A 19,741-nucleotide genomic window follows, 5' to 3' on the forward strand; every position below is an offset into this window, starting at 1 on the left:
ATTTCTTGCGTTATTGACAAGATTCGAACTTGAGTTTTTTCGACCGGTGTGGGAGGGCAAAAAAAAAAAAAAAAAAAAAAACAATTAGTGCACCCGGAAAGTTAATTTATATATCTGTGTGTGTTGTGTTTGTAAATTGCATGTGTTCTCTGGTCGATTTGCCTGTTTTGCTGGACGAAAAGCTCGAGTTTCTGGTGAAAAACACCTTGCTATCTACGCCTGAGACCCACTAACTCAGCCACTGTGTGAGAATACAGTAATTATAACCACTGTGCTACCGCGCGGTCAAGCCTGTTCGGATATGGTGATAAATGTGAGTGTTATCGTAATTTCCGTGTTGGCTATTTTAATAATTGTTTCGTACATTAAATATTTGATTCGTTATATGCCATTTCATATGGTTTATGGCAGGGGCGAGCAACCTCCGGCCCGCGGTCGTTTTCAAAATATATATAATAAATGGCCCGCAGAAGAATATATATCATGAAATATGACCAGAGAATAGTGGGCAGCCTGGCTTACCTCCTAGTGGTGTGTATGGGCAACGTGGGCTCCCATTAGGGATTTTGCGGCCAGAGCTGGCCCGTACATAGGCAAACCTAGAGGGTTGCCTAGGGCGCATTCCAACAAAATTTAATTTTTTTAGTGGTTAAAAAAAATAATTATTTAAATTAAATAAGGTAATAACATTATCTAAATATTTTATCAAATATTAAGAATATATTAAAAAAAAATAAGATTGAATTACAGCATAATCTTCTTTATGGTTTATGACATTGAGTTTTTTAATACTGTTGCACACGGAAGACTGCTGTACAAATTGGAGCAGTATGGCAGTATCGCTTTTTCGGCGCATCACTTTGATATTTAATTAAAAGCTTCCGAACATTTGATAGAAAAGACAGGGAAGAAGGATAATATTTTAAGTCAGATGCCTTCTCCGTTTTTCACGCAGCAACTACTATATAGTGCAAAAGTACAAACCTCCACGCCAAAAATCCAATGCTGAAAACTCGACTATAATATTATCGGGATTCGTGCCAATGAATTTGATGACCAGGGTAAGAGAGGGCAGAAGAGGAGGAATGGAGAATAATAAAACTATATTTTGTGATGATGTTTCATGTCGCATTCGTACACTGTATTGTTATTATCACATCATACAAAAACCATAATAATATATAGCAAGCAGATAAATATTATATTTATCTGCTTTTTCAAAGTACTGTATACTGTACTTCACAAGAGTACTTATGGCACAGTTGTGGGGAACCACTGGTGGCGCCCCCTCCTCAAAACACTATTTACACTATATCATGAAATTATGTTTATTGTAATTTTTATTATATTTGGTATTATTAATTAAATTGTTTTTAACATTTTGATTGTGCGACGTCTAATGAATCATTTTAATTTGTGCCATATATCACGAATCGAGTAAGCAGCAGTGTTGTCAAACGGTGAGCAAGCATAGTTTCTGGCAACACTGGCATAGAGTTGCACGCAGTCAATAGTAGTTCCCGGACTTTCAGATCTGCAGAATGTGATTGCAATGCAATGTATCGTGCGTTTCAACGACAAATGTCAGTGAATAATTTGGAAAAGATTTTGCATTTTATTTACTGAAACCTATCGCAATTCATAATTAAAAATCTAAGATTATTAAGGTTTTATAAAATCTTTGAAATTATAATAATTTTCAATTTAGTTATTTATTTATTATTATTTTTTTTCCCTATGAATATGTTTATTAAAGGTTGTATTTTTTTAGTAGGATGGCTACACCATATAAACAACCTCTCAAGAAAAGTGGACAGATGACTATTTTGTTATAGAGAGAAATAATAAACCAGCAATTTTTTAATTATATACCATTTTAATAATCCTAAAAATCGTAGAAAGCTAAAAAAATTGCCCCGTGTGTACCTCACAGATATTTTATTTGGTCCGCCATTTAGAAAGGTTGCCCAGCCTTGGTTTATGGTGTACGTATTTAGGTTGTATGGTTTATCGATTGTCTATGTCTTTACAAGTGTGTTTTTATGGTCGATTTGCATATTGTGCAGGCTTAAAAACCTGGATATAACTGATGGAGAAGCCTAACCTACACGAGATTAGTTAACTACAGCCTTAATTGAATAAGCCTCTAAGGATTTCTTCAGTTCTCCGACTGATTTGACCCCAGTCCTCTAAAAACGAGTGACAAATGCCAATCCATTGCAGCCAACGAGGACTATAAATTCTATATTTCTTCACTCTAGTAGACTTTCTTTTTGTTTGTTACAGCTGAAAACTGGTTTAATAGCAAAATAATAGTTTTGGTCTTGTCGAGATTGTATTTCTTTATGTAAGTTTTGTTGCATAAAAATTTTATTTTATGATATTTATTTGACTCATTCATCTTATGTAATTACATATTATTAAATTCATTGATGTCGTGTAGAAGTTTTTGATTTTATTATTGATGTATTATTTCAATTTATATTTAAAAGAATGTCTTTACATTTTTAATCAATATTTCCTATATTGTGTCATCACTGTATTATTCCAAAATAAAAAATGAAACATTATAACGGCCAACTTGCAGAATCGTGATACCTGTATGTGCTCTGTTTGCATATTTAGCTTTCCGTAGATTGCTCATGTATCTGTGGTCGATAGGTGGAGCACGTGTCCATACTCTTCATTGTACGTAAGCGTTTGGCAAGTATCCACCGAGTGTGTTTTGTGTATACCCCTTTGTGGTGCCGTTGCTCAAAGTCGGAATTTGAATACTAATTACTCGTAAGACAGCAGTTTCAGTTTCTGCGGCTTTCTCTATTTAAGTTCCGTTTCTTGTCAAAAAAAAAAGTCTTTAACGAAGCGAAACTCACCCGGCTTCACCATGATAGAATTCTCACGAGGAATGTCCATCGAAGCATTACCTGACGGGTAAAATCGATATTTAATTTATAATTAACATAGTGTTATAACCTTTTCTATTTTAACTTGTCATCAAATGTAAACTATAATTATACGAGTAGTTTACTGCTAGCAGATTCATAAAACTGATATGATAATAATGTATAATTGTATTTCATTATTATTATTGTGTACGTAAAGTTACAGTAACATAAGTTAATGTATATACAATTATATAATATTATTTTAAAGAATATTCTATAAACAGAAATTAAAACATTTTAATATAAGAATTTACATGTTTAACATGAGAATTTTCAAACGAGAATTCATTTAATTTTGTTGAAATGTTTAATCATGTATTCGATGGCCCTACTGGACCGTGGTTCTTAACATTATTAATTAATACAGAATCAATATTTAAGCATTGTAAATTGAAATAAAATACTACGTTTATAAGCGCTTCAGTATTTGAATATGACGGACTGAAATCTGTTTTAAATGTGATTCTTGAGGTTTTTATTTTATGTTATTAAATACTACTCGCATAGCAACTAATTTGTTTTAATAGCTTGTTTCAAAGGTGCCCTCTAGATTTATTTAAACAAAACAGTAATAATATTATATTATAATAATAATACATTAATACTGAAAGAGTAGTATCCACCGAGAATAAGTAACAATAGTCTTCTCCACTGGTGAAGCTTTACTTATTCGAGGTAGTGCAATATTAGGAAACTCGTTGTGAAGGTATTCACAATATGAGATATGATTGAAACGATTCCATTTTACCAATTTGGTAATTCACTTACGAAAAAACATGATGCAATTGCACTAACCTTTTTGTTAATACGTTAATTATATTTATTATGTATTGAAAAATAATTTGATGAAGTAGTTTTTAATGACGGAAAAACCATCAGAAATGAAATTTATAAAAAAAATTTGAATTTAAACATTTAACTTTTTATTACGTATAAGTAAAGTTATTCTTCCATGGTCACGTTAAACTTTTTATTCAAAGAAATTTATACATCTCAGACATTTCTGGGTTGAAGGTTTATCGAAATACTATCTTCTTCCTTCTCCCGCTTGAATGTCTTTGTAGCTTCCCTGAAGAGAGATGGAGCTTCGACGGTCGATTTTTTCCAACAATTTTCCTAGGTATGTTTCCGCCATCCTTTCGCTGTATACGTTGCACAACTTCCGTTTTCCCCTCCATTAGGTTATTTATTTTCTAAAAGCATTTCGGTCTGTGAGTTTTAATTCAGTAAAAGAAAGATATTGTATCTTCCGGTTTCCAGTTATTTCATTTCTGAAAATTCTCTTCCACACGGTCGTATAAGGGTGGATTTATTTACTTATTTGAAAATTTCGTTAATATTGTTCAATTTTCCACCTCCCCTCTCCATTTGGTCGGTACTATATGAATATTATGTGCAAATTTATGCATAATTGTTCTAAATAAATAAGACAAATTCAGTTTGGTAATGGATTACTCCCCCCCCGGGGTTCGAGCCCGTCACCACCAAATACGGAGGATGCGGAAAGGTCATTCAGGGAATGACCACCGCATATCCCGGAGCAATATGGCCTTAGTTGCTAATGCTCCTAAAAACCAAAAAATAACAATAATAACAATAACTCCCCCCCCCCTGTTTATTCGTCGTCAACTATTTTTCTTGGTTATGCAAAAAACTTAAGTATTTTTATTACATAAGTTTACTTTATATAAACTAATGTTTTGTGTGAAATGATTTTAAAAAGAGCCTAATGGGAATTTCTCAATATTGCAAAACAGATTATTTCTGTGACACAGCTTAATGAAGTGTGGAGACGATTAATATGGAACTGCTTGCTCATTCACGTCACCACTTTAAACAACAGATTTGATATAATGCTAATATAAGGTAACATTCCAGTTCTATGTGTTTGCAGTCTACGAAAGCAAATGCAAACCAAGTTTTAAATTAGCCTAGTTGGAGGGAACCTCTGGCACTACCAGGTAGTGGCAGTTACTTTTGCGTTTCTTAGAACGATTATGATTATTAAAACAAGAAGAAAAAATAATAATTTAATGGAAGTAGCGCATGTAACGTTTATCTGTTGTTTATTTCCCTTCCTCCTTTTACCTCAACACTGATTATACATCACAGAAAATATTTTTATACGTTAAACGCATTTTTTAAAAAATTATGTTTACCTGGATGGTACTAATTTTTTATAGTTCACAAAATGTTTAATGTGATTAAATTAATTTAAGTCTCCAAACAGATCTTGAGTTCACCCTGGTAGGAAACGGTTTTGATCAGAATTTCTGTCAAAAAATACCACATTTTTGTTCTAACACAGAGCTTACATGCTCAGTAATCCAAAATTAAAACTTTAAAAAGTTTTAATTTTGTCTTTATATTTTTGAAATATAAAGACTAATAATGCAGGATGCTAATAATAAAATTCTGCTATTTAATGCAATGTGTTTGTAATGTTTTTTCAAGTATTTATAGACCAGTTCCCACCCTGGTATGGGGCACCAATTATACGTAATATGGGTTTAAGCAAACCAATTTTCGAGACCCCAACGGACTTGCATATTACGTAATTATTCGTCATCTCTGGCTTAATGACACTAGAGACTGTGCGGTTGTTTTGGCTAATTACGTAAGTGTATTTACTCAATGCCGGAACAAACGCGGTTGTTTTGCTTAATTACGTGAGTGTATTTACTCAATGCCGGAACAAACGCCCAATTCATATGCTTGTTTTCAGGCGGGTGTTTGTCTTTCCCAAGGACAGTATTGCTACAAGCAGTGACGGATTTCCGCACAGGCGCACGAGGCGCGCGCCTGGGGCCTCTTAAATCGAGGGGGCCTCAAATCTCGGGTCTCAAAAAAAAAGTATATATAAAATTGTTTCATTTTAAATTTTTACACTCATCTTTATTACCGTTACTGAATAAAACTTTAATAAACAACAATTGGACATCGTTTTCCTGGATGTAGCAGCAGCCTTCGACACGTCTCAATCCCAGCTATAACAGTAATCCTCAAGGAGTATTTCCTCATTTCAGGAAGCACTTTAAACATTCTGACTAACACCCTTCAAGAAAGACAAATTATCGCAATAAACGGGAAAAAAACAGCAACTTACTGTATCTCCAGGGGAGTACCTCAAGGGGGCGTATTGTCCGCCACCTTCTTCGCAATAGCACTAGTCCCATTTTTAGCTCAAAACTGTGAACAATTTATTACGTATGCTGACGATTTGAAATTTTTTGTAACCTCTAAAGAACAAGAAACTGCACCCCATCTATCAGAGGAAGCAAACAAGACAATCAGGAAGCTAGAAGAATATCTGCATTACATTGGCCTGAAACGTAATGAAAAGAAAACTGCCCAAATGACCTTCACCATCAAAAAGAAGAAAAATGAAATTACGATTTTTGTGAACAACACCAGAGTCCAAAAATCCCCCGCACATATTGACCTTGGCCTTAAGTGGGATGAAGGATTAAACTTCATACCTCACTTCGAACACATTAGGAAAAAGACATACGCAGCACTCTGGAGCACTAGACAAGAACTCACCGGCCTCCGAAGCCCTCATCTTATGATTCAATACATCCTTAAATGCGTTACACCGATTCCGTTGTACGCATCGACTATCTGGTCATCAGCCCCCAAGAACAATATCAAGGCCTTCTTAGGAGTAGAATACTGGCTCCTGAGATGCTAAACAAGATCGCCGGGAAACCGTTTACCATCTCAAAAGCGGTCTTGTTTGCCAATCTGGACATCACACCCTGGAAGTATATCATCGTAACCAGAAACATCTTAACTTGCAACAGGATCTGGAAAGGTTGAGCAGATGGGCTGAGAGGTGGCAAATGAAGTTTAACATTGACAAATGTAAAGTACTACATATGGGAAACAGTAACCCCAGATCAACGTATCAACTCTGTGGTACTACGCTGACAGTGGTAGAGAATGAAAAGGACCTGGGGGTAATTGTGCAGGCAGATATGAAGTTCTCTGAGCAGTGCAGACGAGCTGCAAGAGTAGCTCATGGTGTCTTGTCAATGATATACAGGAATTTTTCTAGCAGGGACAGGGATGTGATTATTCCCTTGTATAAGGCATTGGTCAGGCCACACCTTGAGTACTGTATACAGGTCTGGAGGCCTCATTTCAAGAAGGATGTAGAGCTGCTGGAACGAGTACAGAGAAGGGCAACAAGATTAGTGAATGGAACAAAGGGTTGCTCTTACGAAGAAAGGCTTAAGTTTTGCAAATTACAGAGCCTGGAGACTAGGCATCGCCGAGGTGATCTGATAGAGGTGTACAAGGCTTTGAATGGCTTGAGCATGCTCAATGCCGATGGAATTCTTCCTCTTGCTCAGAATAATCACCTGAGAGGGCATAAATTCAAATTGAGGAAAGACGGATGTCGGATAGATGTGCGGAAATTCGCCTTTAGCCAGCGGGCAGTTGGTTTGTGGAATAGACTTCCATCGCTTGTTGTTGAAGTTGATAGCCTAAACAAATTTAAGGCTCAGCTGGACAGGTATTTCGAACGAATTGAGGGGTGAAATGGGAGTAGTGGTTGTTTTTTTTTTTTTTTTTTTTTTTGGCTGATGCTGAATAAGCTTGCTTTCTTGCATCATATGCCTCTACTAATGTTAATGCTAATGCTAATGCTAACTCTGGCAAAGCTACTAACTGAGAGAATAGATGCGCCGAAAGTGGGAAACGTGATCACTCTCCCTCGGATGATACGACCGAGAATAAACAGGGAAGAACCAAGTCTCAAGTGCCAACTGACTCAATTGGACTCTCTGGGGAGATTTTTCCCGGCAAATACTGTGAATTTTTTTAATAATTTAAATATAGATCCAGAGAAACTATGTACAGACAAAATGTATAGGACAGAAATCTTTGGTAATGTGTACCGGCAGTTACTAATATAATAAGAAGACTAATTTAATAATTTATATAATAATATTTAGCATTTAACAACCATTCGCAATTAATTAAACCAACTTAACAATTAATTCATTAACCACATGCTCTGTGTTTTTTCATCTCCAAATATTGTAAATAAGTTCATGTAAATATGCTTGTAAATACTGATATAATGTAACCACGCCCTCTAGCCACGTGTTGTCTATGGGTGTCTCGAAAGAGAAATAAACAGATAATAATAATATTATATAGATATAGTAACGTATTTATGTATTCATAGCTGAGGAAGAGACATACACAGAGTCGAAAGCTTCTGTAAGTGTTTTATTTTATCAAAAGAAGCAAAAGCAATCCCCTAGTATATATTAAAAATAATAAAACTGTAAGTATCGCCTAAGAATCAAATTCTAATAAATTTATTTTTTAATTTTTCAGTAAATATTTTAATATTTGTGTTTTCAAGTTTTTCAAATACCAGAAGGTATACGCTTTTCACCTAAAAAAATCCAGAGGGTATGCGGCGTATACCCTCCACTAGATCTCTGACTGTAAGTGATATGAACACCTTTACCTCTATTCCATCTATATCCCATGGGAAACCACTTGCGGGTAGCAGAGCGGTTATAATCACCATTCCATCCACCCGGTTGGGGGAAACGGTGGAACTTCTATGGGTTTTTCACTCTGTGGTTGAGCTATTCGGTCTCAGGCTTGAATAGCAAGGTTTTCTGCCCCAGAAACTTGGATTTTTCGTCCAGCAAAACAGGTAAATCGATCGGAGAACACGCAATTTATGGACATAATACACGTGGGTAAATAAGATCTTTCGTTCTATCGATCGATATATTCGTGGCATACCTTTTGGTTTCCTGATCACATTGGACGGCACCGTGCGCGCTATAGTATATATACACTGAGTGATCACTGAATTATGACCACCTACCTAATACTTTGTAGGTCCTCCTTTCGCCCTCAGTACATCAGCAATCCGACGTGGCATTGATTCAACAAGATGTCGTAAGCGTTCGGGAGGCATGGCGAACCAGCTGTGTGTAATGTGGTCAGCAATGCAGGAATGGAGGCGATTGGTGTATCCAGACGCCTGATATGCCTTTCCATAGTGTCCCACAAGTGCTCTTTGGGATTGATATCGGGGGAGTGCGGAGCCCAATCGATATGCTGGAAGTCAGAACTGTGTTCCTCAAACCATTCCTGCACAACAAGTGCCCGATGGCTCGGCGCATTGTCATCTTGGAAGACACCATCGCCATTCGGAAAAAAGTGTAACATAGCGGGGTGTACACAGTCAGCAAGCAGTTGACGATAGCGGAGACCAATGATACGTTGTTCCACATGCACCAGGGGACCAAGTTCCTGCCAGTGAGGCGCCTACGTAGCCAGGAGCAGCAGTGCATAACACACGCTTCTTGATTAGACCGGGGTTCGAGCCCTGACCAGCAAATACGGAGGAGGATCCAGTAAAACATGCCCCACACCATACAACCGCCTCCACCGGCCTGCACTTTTGATACCATGCGGAATGGATCAAGAGCCTCATGTACGCGACAATCCATGGTGTGCAGTAAATAACGTGACTCATCCGACCAGCACACCTTCCAGTCTTCTAACGTTCAACTTGCATGCTCTTTGCACCAGGCGAGTCTTTACGCAGATGAACCTTGGTTAGGAGAGGATGCCGTAGGGGTCATCTGCTGGATAGTTCATGCGTGCGCCGCATGGCCATGCCAGATATTGTTCTGGGTTGGCCCATGTTGTATTGGGTAGTCAACTCTTCAACAGTGCTGCGCCTGTTCGAGTCGTCGGACCCGGTGCTCAACTCTAACTTCAACCTTTCGCTGACCTTTGCAGTTTTGCTGTCTGGTCATTGTTTGACCATTTTGACGCCAGTCCTGGTACACTTTAATTACGGCGGTTCTCGAACACCCCACCAGTTCAGCCGTTTGGGAAATCGAGGCACCAGCTCGTCGAGCACCCACAATCTGTCCTTTATCAAAGTCCGATAAATCCTTCCTTTTACCCATCGCGCTCGGAATCTTACTACCTACTGAACCACTGACACCTTATCTATGCTACGTAGATCGACTAACTCCGCACTCTCGTACCTCACATGATCAACGGGTTGCATTCAGTTTTCATGAGGGTGGTCATAATTCAGTGATCAATCAGTTTATATCGTTGTGGATCGGGTACATCTGGCAATGCTGCACGTTTACTGTGGCATTGCCACATTCTATTATTCTATCATTCTATTATTCTGTCTGTGGGATGAAATAGAAAGGCGTGTTCGTCAGTACAATTCTCCGCCCACTCACTCCAAGAATTCAGGATAATTTTGTTACCATGAATGATAGTGGTCATCATATTACATTTTAACATGTTGACTCCGTGGCAGTGATTCTGGCCAACAGCGGTTCGTCATGCTATTAATGAAGGGGCAATGTATAATGCTTGAAATCAAACTACTTCCCGGCAGAATATGAGTATTCTGTGATCCACTTTTTATTATTAATAATTATGCATATTTTTAATTTGGTAATAAAGGTGTTTTTGAAAAGTCCACTGTATTCAGAGATATTTTCTTACAATGGCGGTATCTCCGGTTCGCATCATTTTAGCAATAATAATATAAAAACTTGACAATTTTAAAGTTTTTCTCACTGTAATAAATGCCCATACGTAATCCCAATCAAACATCTGACAACATTTTCAATGACAGCATTATGAAACATTTATATGTTCTTTCATGGTTTATGAACAATGGCTTAAGTCATAATCTAAAAGTTGACTACGTTGCATGAAGTAGCCGTTCTTGAAAGAGAGGCTACATCAAGCAATATTGTTAATGACCCTTATCGACTCCCCACCTGTCCGCCAACTTGAAAATCACAATGCTATTAGGAGGAGCCGAACAGTTCAGTTTAACCTTTTAGAGCAGAGGTCGGCAAACTTTTTTTGGAAAGGGCCAGATCGTAAAATGTTTAGGCTCGGCGGGCCAGGTAGCAAGCTCGAAGATATTTACATGGGTAATTATACTCATAGAGCAACAAAAAAAAAAAAAAAAAAAAAAAACAGGTTCAAAATCTTTTTATTAGGAAGTTATATTTTACATAATATTTATACACATATTGACACTTATAAAAAAAAATGAATAAAATATTTCCATTTATTAATAAACGTATTATAGAACTGGTTAAATTTTGTACTAATGCGATGAATGTAATTGTTTTTTCTGAGATAATATTTCATCATACTAGAGTTCGAAATTAGTACTTCCTGTCATTAAAGTTGTTTGCAAATGGTCATCCGTTAATAATGATCTGTATTCCGATTTTACATATTTTATTTTCGAAAATGTCTTTTCACATTGGTAAGTACTCCCAAATACAGATATAAATCCCTGTGCATATGATTTTAATTGACCGTATTTATCTTCCGAAAGATATTTATAGAATTGGGTTAGATCCATTTTTTTAAACATAACCTTTAGCATATCATCATTTTTCAGATCAATCACTTCCAATTGTGAAGGTCTGTTGGAAGCTCCTCAATTGTACAGCCAAATGGATTTTTAAATATGGAAATGTCTTTTGCACTTGCATCAAGATCCGAAAAACGCTGTTTTAACTGTAGTTTAAGTTCAGAAAATATATCCACCGCGAATTTATTTGGGAATGGGGATTTCGCTAATATTTGAAATTTTTTACAGCATGGAAATTTTTTTTTTTTTTTTTTTTTTTTATGAGAACCCCAAACACGAGAGGTATTATAACCTATAGTACTTAGTACCGTGCTTGGGTTGGAGGTTGAGAAGACGAAAGAAGATATTTGTTGATATTGGACTTGAACTTCTGTAGATTGTAATTTTCAGGAAATATGTATGAAGGAAGGTTGTTCCAGAAAACGGCAGTTGAATGAATAAATGAGGAAGATGAAAAGTTGGTTCTGTGGGTTTGAAGTTGGACAGTAAATGGATGTTGGCTGGTGGCGGCACGTGTTCGGACTGTTTTGAAAGAGAGAGCGGGAATTATAGAAGCCAATTCAGAAGAACAGTGCCCATGGAAGTATCTGTAGAAGAGGCATGCAGCAGAAACAGTGCGTCTATGAGACAGCGAGTGGAGAGACTCTGTTAGAGATGAATCATTAATTAACCTAACTGCCCTCTTCTGAATGGAATCAAGAAGCCTGAGAGAGGTTTTGGGGGCACCACCCCAGATGTGGGAACAATATTCCATGGCAGGGCGGATTTGCGATTTATACACAGTGAGCAGCTGTTTGGGAGAAAAGTAACGCCGAGAGCGAAAGAGAAAACCAAGTTTTTTAGATGCAGAGGAAGCAATATTTGTAATGTGCTTGTGCCAAGAGAGATTAGAAGTCAGGGTAATCCCCAAAAGAGATATATCATTTTGCCTAGAAATCGGAATGTCACTAAAGATAAGCATAGGAGCAGAAGAATCCTTTTTGCGAGATATAAGACAAGATTGAGTTTTAGAAGGGTTGAAATCAACTAAGTTGTCTTTGCCCCACTGGAGAATTACCTGAAGATCGGCATTTAAGGAATTGGCAGCAGATTTTCGAGAACTTGAAGCTGATTGAGCTGGACAAGGTTTCTCAAAATGGAAAGTTGAATGCAATGTGCTATCATCGGCAAAACTATGGATAGGATTTCCAGTCAATGGAAGAAGGTCATTGATATACAAGAGGAAAAGAGTGGGGGAAAGAACTGAACCTTGGGGAACACCGGCATTAGTGGAGAAGTTAGAAGACAGAGAGCCATCTACCATCACCCTCAGTGAGCGATCAGAGAGAAAACTGGATAACCAATTACTAAAAACAGTTGGCAAACCATAAGATGGAAGCTTGTTTAGAAGACCTTTATGCCAAACACGATCAAAAGCCTTTGAGATGTCAAGAGCAACTACTTGTGTTTCACCGAACCTTTCCATTGAATTAGTCCATAAATGGGTAACATAAGCCAGAATATCACCAGTGGATCGACACTGACGGAAATTGGTCAAACTTGGTTAATGCGATTTGTGTTTCAAACAATGCAAATTTTTGACGATATGACTTTACGATAGAATACGTTTCACATATGAGCACTGTTTTCCCCTGTAATTTTAAGTTAAATTCTTTAAGATATCCCAGGATGTCTGTAGCAAATGCTAATTTCCATAGCCATTCATTGTTAGATAATGAATGTGGGCAGTTTTTCTCATTTAGAAAAATTTCTATTGCTTCTCTGAGTTAAAAAAAAAATCTCAATAAAACTTTTCCATTGCTGAGCCATCGAACTGCTGTATGGTAGGGCAAATCAGGATATTAGGCTTCAATCTCTAATAAAAAATCACGAAACTGACGATGGTTAAGTCCACGAGAGCGAATAAAGTTAACCGCTGACACAACTGGTTCAATAACACATGACAAATAGAGGTGTTTCCCACAGAGAGCCTGCTGGCGAATAATACAATGAATTACCAGAGGTTTTGAAGATTTAGCTTCTTCACAAGCCTTAGAAATTTGTCCAACTAAACCTTTCCCCGTTCCACACATATGTTTATCATCAGTTGTGACACATTTTAACTTATTCCATTGCAAATTGTACTGTGTTAGCGTTTTTTCGACTTCCTTGAAGATATCTTCGCCTGTAGTTGTTCCATGCAAACTATTCATAGAAGCTAATTCTTCAGTAACGTCAAACTCAGTATTGACTCCTCGAATAAACAGCAACAATTGGGCAGTGTCAGTAATGTCTGTAGACTCATCAAGAGCCAACGAAAACCACTTGAAATTTTTTGCCTTGTCTTTTAATTGACTCTTGATGTGGCTCCCGATGTCCTCAACCCTTAACAGTTTTCGCCGAAAGATTGACAGATCGAAACAGATCCATTTTCTCTGGACACTTCTTCGGCGGCCACAAGCAAACATGATTTAATTAATTCACCATCGGTAAATGGTTTCCCTTTCTTGGCTAATAAATGAGCTATTTGTAAGCTTACTTTAGTTACTGCTTCATTATCATTTTTTATTTTAACGAATAAATTGCTTTGTGATAATGCATTACGTTTTAAACTTTCCAATTTTAGCTTCCGTTGATTTTCTATGAGTTTTGAATATTGTGCCGCGTGTTTACTTTGGTAATGACGACGTATGTTGTACTTTTTTTTTTTTTTTTTTTTCCGCACAGCTATTGTGTCATTACATAATAAACATGATACTTTGTCATTTATTTCTATGACAAAATAATTCACACTCTATTCAGCTTTAAAAGTACGACATTCGAAGTCCACTTTTCTTTTCATATTTGGTCTTGATGGTGACATGGAAACGGTGGGTAATAAATAAAAGGGGGAAAAAAAGATCGCAGAGCGCCCTGCCAGACAATACCACGTGCGCCGCTAAAGCAAAACTGAGAGAAATGCTGGCAACACTTGTTCTACGGTAGACGACAGAATGCGAATATGCTACGCCAGTAGCGCCACGTGCAGTCATTATTCTCAAATCGGCTATTGCAGCGCGTAATTTGATTTAAACGATATTAACCCCGGGCCGGATTAAAAAGAGGGGGCGAGCCGTAGTTTGCCGACCCCTGTTTTAGAGTACTGTACTTTCCCTCACGGAAGTCTGTAATTATTATTATTATTATTATTATTAGCCATATGGTACAAGGAAGCCTAAGGCTTATGCTGCACCAGCCAAAAAAAAAAAAAAAAAAAAAAAATTCCCAAGTTACCCCCTGAGAAAGAAAGAAGAGAGAGGAGTACAAAGGAATCACCAAGAAAGAGAAGAATGATGATATCCAGCTCAGGACCCTGGGTTTGCCAAGCCCATACTCACAAGATGTGAGCCCCCGGGGTTAAAGATAGTCAAGAGTAACGAACTCGCGGGCTAAAGTATTTGGTTCCTAGTTTTTTTTTTTTAATATGAAAATCCCAAAGACGAGAGGTATTAGAACCTATAGTATTTAGGTTGAAAAGACGAAAGAAGATATTTGTTGACATTAGACTTGAACTTCTGTAGACTGTAATTTTCAAGAAATACGTATGAAGGAAGGTTGTTGTATGAATAAACGAGGAAGATGAAAAGTTGGACAGTAAATGGATGTTGGCGGCACGTGTTCGGACTGTTTTGAAAGAGAGAGCGGGAATTATAGAAGCCAATTCAAAAGAACAGTGCCCATGGAAGTATCTGTAGAAAAGGCATGCAGCAGAAACAATGCGTCTATGAGGCAGCGAGTGGAGAGACTCTGTTAGAGATGAATCATTAATTAATCAAATAAGTTTGATTTTGAACTGAACTGTTATTGATAATATTGGAGCATCCTATCTAGCTTATGAATTGTTTTCTCTCTCTCTCTCTCTCTCTCTCTCTCTCTCTCTCTCTCTCTCTCTCTCTCTCTCTCTATCCCTCCCCCCTTTGTAGGTGAAAACTTATATTCAAGCGGAATTGGATAAATTCCGCACGAGATATCGCTAATAAGCCAGAGTATGAATATAAGCTCAGGCGTACTGTTAAATATTTAAATCTTTTGTTGATCTAGAAATCCACTTTATTAGGTAAACCTAATATCGAGTATACCCCCCCCCCCCCCCCCCCGGTGTGGTCAATCAGTTACTCACCAGGTGCTCAGTTGCATTGAGATCGTGACCGGGGGAACACCGCAATAGGCTAAATTCACCTACATGTTCCTGGAACCAGTTCTGTACAGTTCTGGTCTCGTGACGTATCATATCCAAATAGAGAATCGATTCGCAGATAATAAAAATAAATTTTCTGTTTATACTCTGGGACGACCACACGGTCAGAGGAGTTCACAAGGTAGAGAGAGAGAGAATACAAGAAATAGTACCGTATTTAGCAGTAACAGCTTAACCACCGCTCACCTAAGGCTTATGACACCTCGGCTGCGGCGGCCATGAAGGGATGCTTTGGTTGGAAACAACTTGCAGATAACCTGTGACATCCAAATGTTTTGTTCCACTGGTATCAAGGGGCCAATGTGCAGCATCAAAACACTGTACCGTCACCACCAGCCTGCATTGATGACATCTAGCAGGAAGGGATCATGGACTCGTGCTTTTTTTTGCTATATTGTGGTGGTCCTCCAGTGTGAATAGCACAAACCAGAATTCATCAGACCCCGAATGTTTTTCTAATTCTCCACTGTCCAGCATTAGTGTTCCTCGGCCCACTGTAATTCTACCTTCTTTATTTTTTGCTTACAAAAGTAGAAATCAGTTCCGTATTCGGCTGCGATACTTCAAACGTGACAAGGAACGACGAGTTGCGCGTTCTGCTTCTTTTTGTTACTAACGTTCCACTCGATTGTTATTCCAGTGATCCAATATTGGGCCATTCTCGATATACTAGAGACAACGTCGTACATGACATGAAAACCCCAGCAGGGTTGTAGTTCCGAGGCAGTCATACTGACGCGTATGTTGCCGACTACTGTGTCATGTTCAAAGTCACTTGAAGCATACGTAGTGTCCAGTGGCGTAGCTACCATGTAGGTAGGCAAGGAAATTGCCTCCGGGTCCCTTTAGGAGTCCGGCGTCTTTGGCTGCCTCCTCTTTTTACAATTTTCATTAATTAAGTAAGGGCCCGAAAAAGGGTAGCTACGATACTGGTAGTGTCCCTACGTATCTGCGCACCTGCTTTGCAATACATGATACGAACATGTGATATTGTTCTGGAACTCTTTTCCTTGAAAAGGGAAAGTACGGTATGCCTAATATGATAAAGTGTTGACTCTGCACTCAAATGCTGTATAGTTTCATGTTCTCTGATAACATTTTATTTGTCATTCATCAGGATCCTGACTGACTGCATTTGGCTCCTGCGGTCCTAACAATTTTGGCCCCCCATCTCTCTCTCTCTCTCTCTCTCTCTCTCTCTCTGTCTCTCTCTCTCTCTCTCTCTGCAGTTACACATTACAAACGCTATTTATCCTGGCGGCGATTGTCGCTTAATCGCCCGGGCCGGTTCGCACCAGTCTTTTATGTGTATTCTTTAGGCAGGAGGGTATTGCTGCTGTAATTTTAACAACCTGCTGCGATGACCTCTGTTAATATTGTTGAGTTTGATATGTGTGGACATGTGTTTATGTAAGGGGCGGCTCCTAGAATGTCAGTTCAACTCTGCCTCGTATCTTTATGAAGAATAGTATCACTACACTACAAATGGGCCAGATATGTGTGTGTGACGGAGGTTTGTGTGTGTTCTGTTCTGGCTACCCAGAAGCACCAGTCACTTGGACAGATGATTCTGGGTACTCGTCCACACCACGGGAAGGTGGGCCAGTTCCAGTAGATGGGACACCTATGGTCTCAGAGCATGATATATCCAGTTTTTTTGTTTTTTTTTTTTGACTTTTCCTCCAACTGCTGCCATTTCGTGTTAGTCGTATTTAGTGCGCGTTTGATGCGTTCGCCAAACAAATTTATTTTCAGTTTTAAAATATGTATATTTATGAATAGTTTGAACTGTGTGTGTTCGCGCACGCTTTGGTTTTCTTAGAACGCCGTGCAGTCATTACTTTGCTGTGTACTATTTGACAAATTTCTGTTTATAAATATCCCATTTGCAAAAAGTGTTAGAATAAAAAGATAAAATCCTACAAAAAAATAAAAAATAAATAAATAAAAAAAAAATAATAATAAAACAACATAACACAGTGCTTTCAGAATAACGGCACCTTCGGGGATTCAAGATGCCGTTATTTCGATTTTTCCGTTATCTAGAAAGTTTTATTTTTAATATATTTAATGCAGAAATAATGAGACTAAATAAGAAATAGAGAGATTAAGAATGCAATTTTATTAACTGCACGTAAAAAAAAAAAAATATATATATATATTGACGATCCAATGTTATATTCTTCACTATTTGTCACTAAGCTTTAATGTTCTTAATTATTCTTCTTTGTATAGTGAGGGTTTAAGAGCCATAGTGAGGGTTTTTCATTTAAAATTAATGTAAAACAGCGCTATAATCCGTGATATACAAGATTGGTGAGGGGAATGAAGAGATCCTCTTACCAAGAGGCTTAAGTTCTGCAAATTGCAGTGGCTGGAGACTAGGCACCTGCGAGGTGATCTGATTGAGGTGTATAAGGCCTTGAATGGGTTGAGCACGCTGAATTCTGGTGTGATTCTTCCACTTGCTCAGATTACGAACCTAAGGGGGCATAAATTCAAATCGAGGAAAGACAGTTGTAGAATAGATGTGCGGAAATTTGCCTTTTGTCAGCGGGTGGTTAATTTCTGGAACAAACTTCGATCTGTCGTTGTGTAAGTTGATAGTTTAAAGGAATGGTTGTGTAATTTTTTTTTTGGTCGATGCTACATAAGCTCATACACTTGCTTTGTTACATCGCATGCTTCTATTACTATATCAGTACAGAATTCTTGGTGATTCTCTTCTACTTCTCTCTCTCTCTCTCTCTCTCTCTCTCTCTCTCTCTCTCTCTCTCTCTCTCTCTCTCTCAGGGTAACTCAGAAATTTATTCTGGCTGGTGCAGCAAAAGCCTCAGGCTTCCTTGCACCATATGTCTAAAGATAACGAGAAATCACTTTCAAAATGGCGCATTTAAATAGATAAAGTAATAACGTGACTTGCCGTTTTCTTCCTTTTTTTTTTTTTTTTTTTTTTTTTTTTTTTGGCACTGCAAAACATCTGCACTGTATGTAAACACCCGATCTCAATGTGCCGTTATTTCGACAGTCTTTCTTAGAGCATTTGTGCTAAGACGCAGACACTTACAGTTATATTTGTTAACCGCAAAATGACCTTCGTGCATGCTTGATTTCGTCGCCCATATTCATAGTCACGAAGTAGCTCACTAATACTGTATTACATAAGATATCGAAACAAATAGGATGATTATCCTATTAGTTTTAACGTAAACAGTTGTCCCGATTAAAATAGTAAAATGTGCTTTTAAATCTCTTCAGTTTTGCTTCTTGAATTTTTTAGTGTTCCTTCGAACTGACGAACACATTCATCAATTCTAGATGGTTTAGGTCCACTTGTCCGTAGAAATAAAATTGCTTATAGTAATAATAAATTATATTAATCTGTTAAAAAGAAAAAAACATTATCACTTACGTACATATCAAGACCCGGCCTTGATTTTTGTTTTCGGTTTTATTGATTCTTCTCAATTACTGTACTCATATCTATTTTAAGACATCGATTTAACTGGCTCTGTCTCCTTTCTTGTAGCATAACAAAGTACTTTTTCGAAAGCCATCAGTTAATTCCTTTAGCTATACAGTATTATTTTGGTGGATTTGAGTATATTTCGTTTACCCTCATTCTTCAATGAAAACTCCTGTTTCTCACTTCCTTTACTAGCTGCAGAATCCTTTTTTAGGCACCTCAGTATATATGCATAATGTACCTTCGTCTTCTTCATATTATGTCACCATGTCCATCCATCACCAGCATGTAACAACTCGACTCCCAATGGATTTTCATGAAATCCGATATATTTCAACCTTTTAGAAATATTTGTGTGGCCAGCCCAAATTTCATTAAAATCACACCAAAAGAAATCCGGCAATCATTTTTTTTTTTTTTTAGTTGTACCCAATTAAAAGTAATTTTATTGGATGCTGTTTTCTTTCTCTCTCTCTCGGCGAGGGTAGCATGGTTTTCCTCCCGGAGACTCCAGTTTTTCGTCCAGAAAACAGAAAAATAGATCACAGAATACATGCAATTTACAGACAATATATACTGCGCTAAAGGGCCTGCTCTAGGCTTAGGCATAAGCAGCACCGGCCTAGGAGCGCCAACATCGTAAAAAAAAAGTAATAGAGGACCAGAGAGTCGAAGCGTTGGTGGTACGAGCAGTGCCC

At 37.7% G+C, this 19,741-nt stretch overlaps 1 protein-coding gene across 1 annotated transcript in view; it reads left to right on the forward strand.

Annotated features, from left to right (window-relative positions):
- Positions 1-2,703: 2,703 nt before the first annotated feature.
- The window catches only part of LOC150089923 (purine nucleoside phosphorylase-like), a 131,573-nt gene continuing 114,535 nt past the window's right edge, over positions 2,704-19,741 (forward strand). The window contains exon 1 of the mRNA XM_090368900.1: positions 2,704-2,931. Within this exon, the coding sequence (XP_090225026.1) occupies positions 2,885-2,931 (47 nt within the window). The 5' untranslated portion in view covers positions 2,704-2,884. The remainder of the gene's footprint in view (positions 2,932-19,741) is intronic.

The sequence above is a fragment of the Mastigoproctus giganteus genome, chromosome 2, assembly GCF_048544385.1.
Source record: "Mastigoproctus giganteus isolate SK-2022 chromosome 2, ASM4854438v1, whole genome shotgun sequence".
NCBI lineage: Eukaryota > Metazoa > Arthropoda > Arachnida > Uropygi > Thelyphonidae > Mastigoproctus > Mastigoproctus giganteus.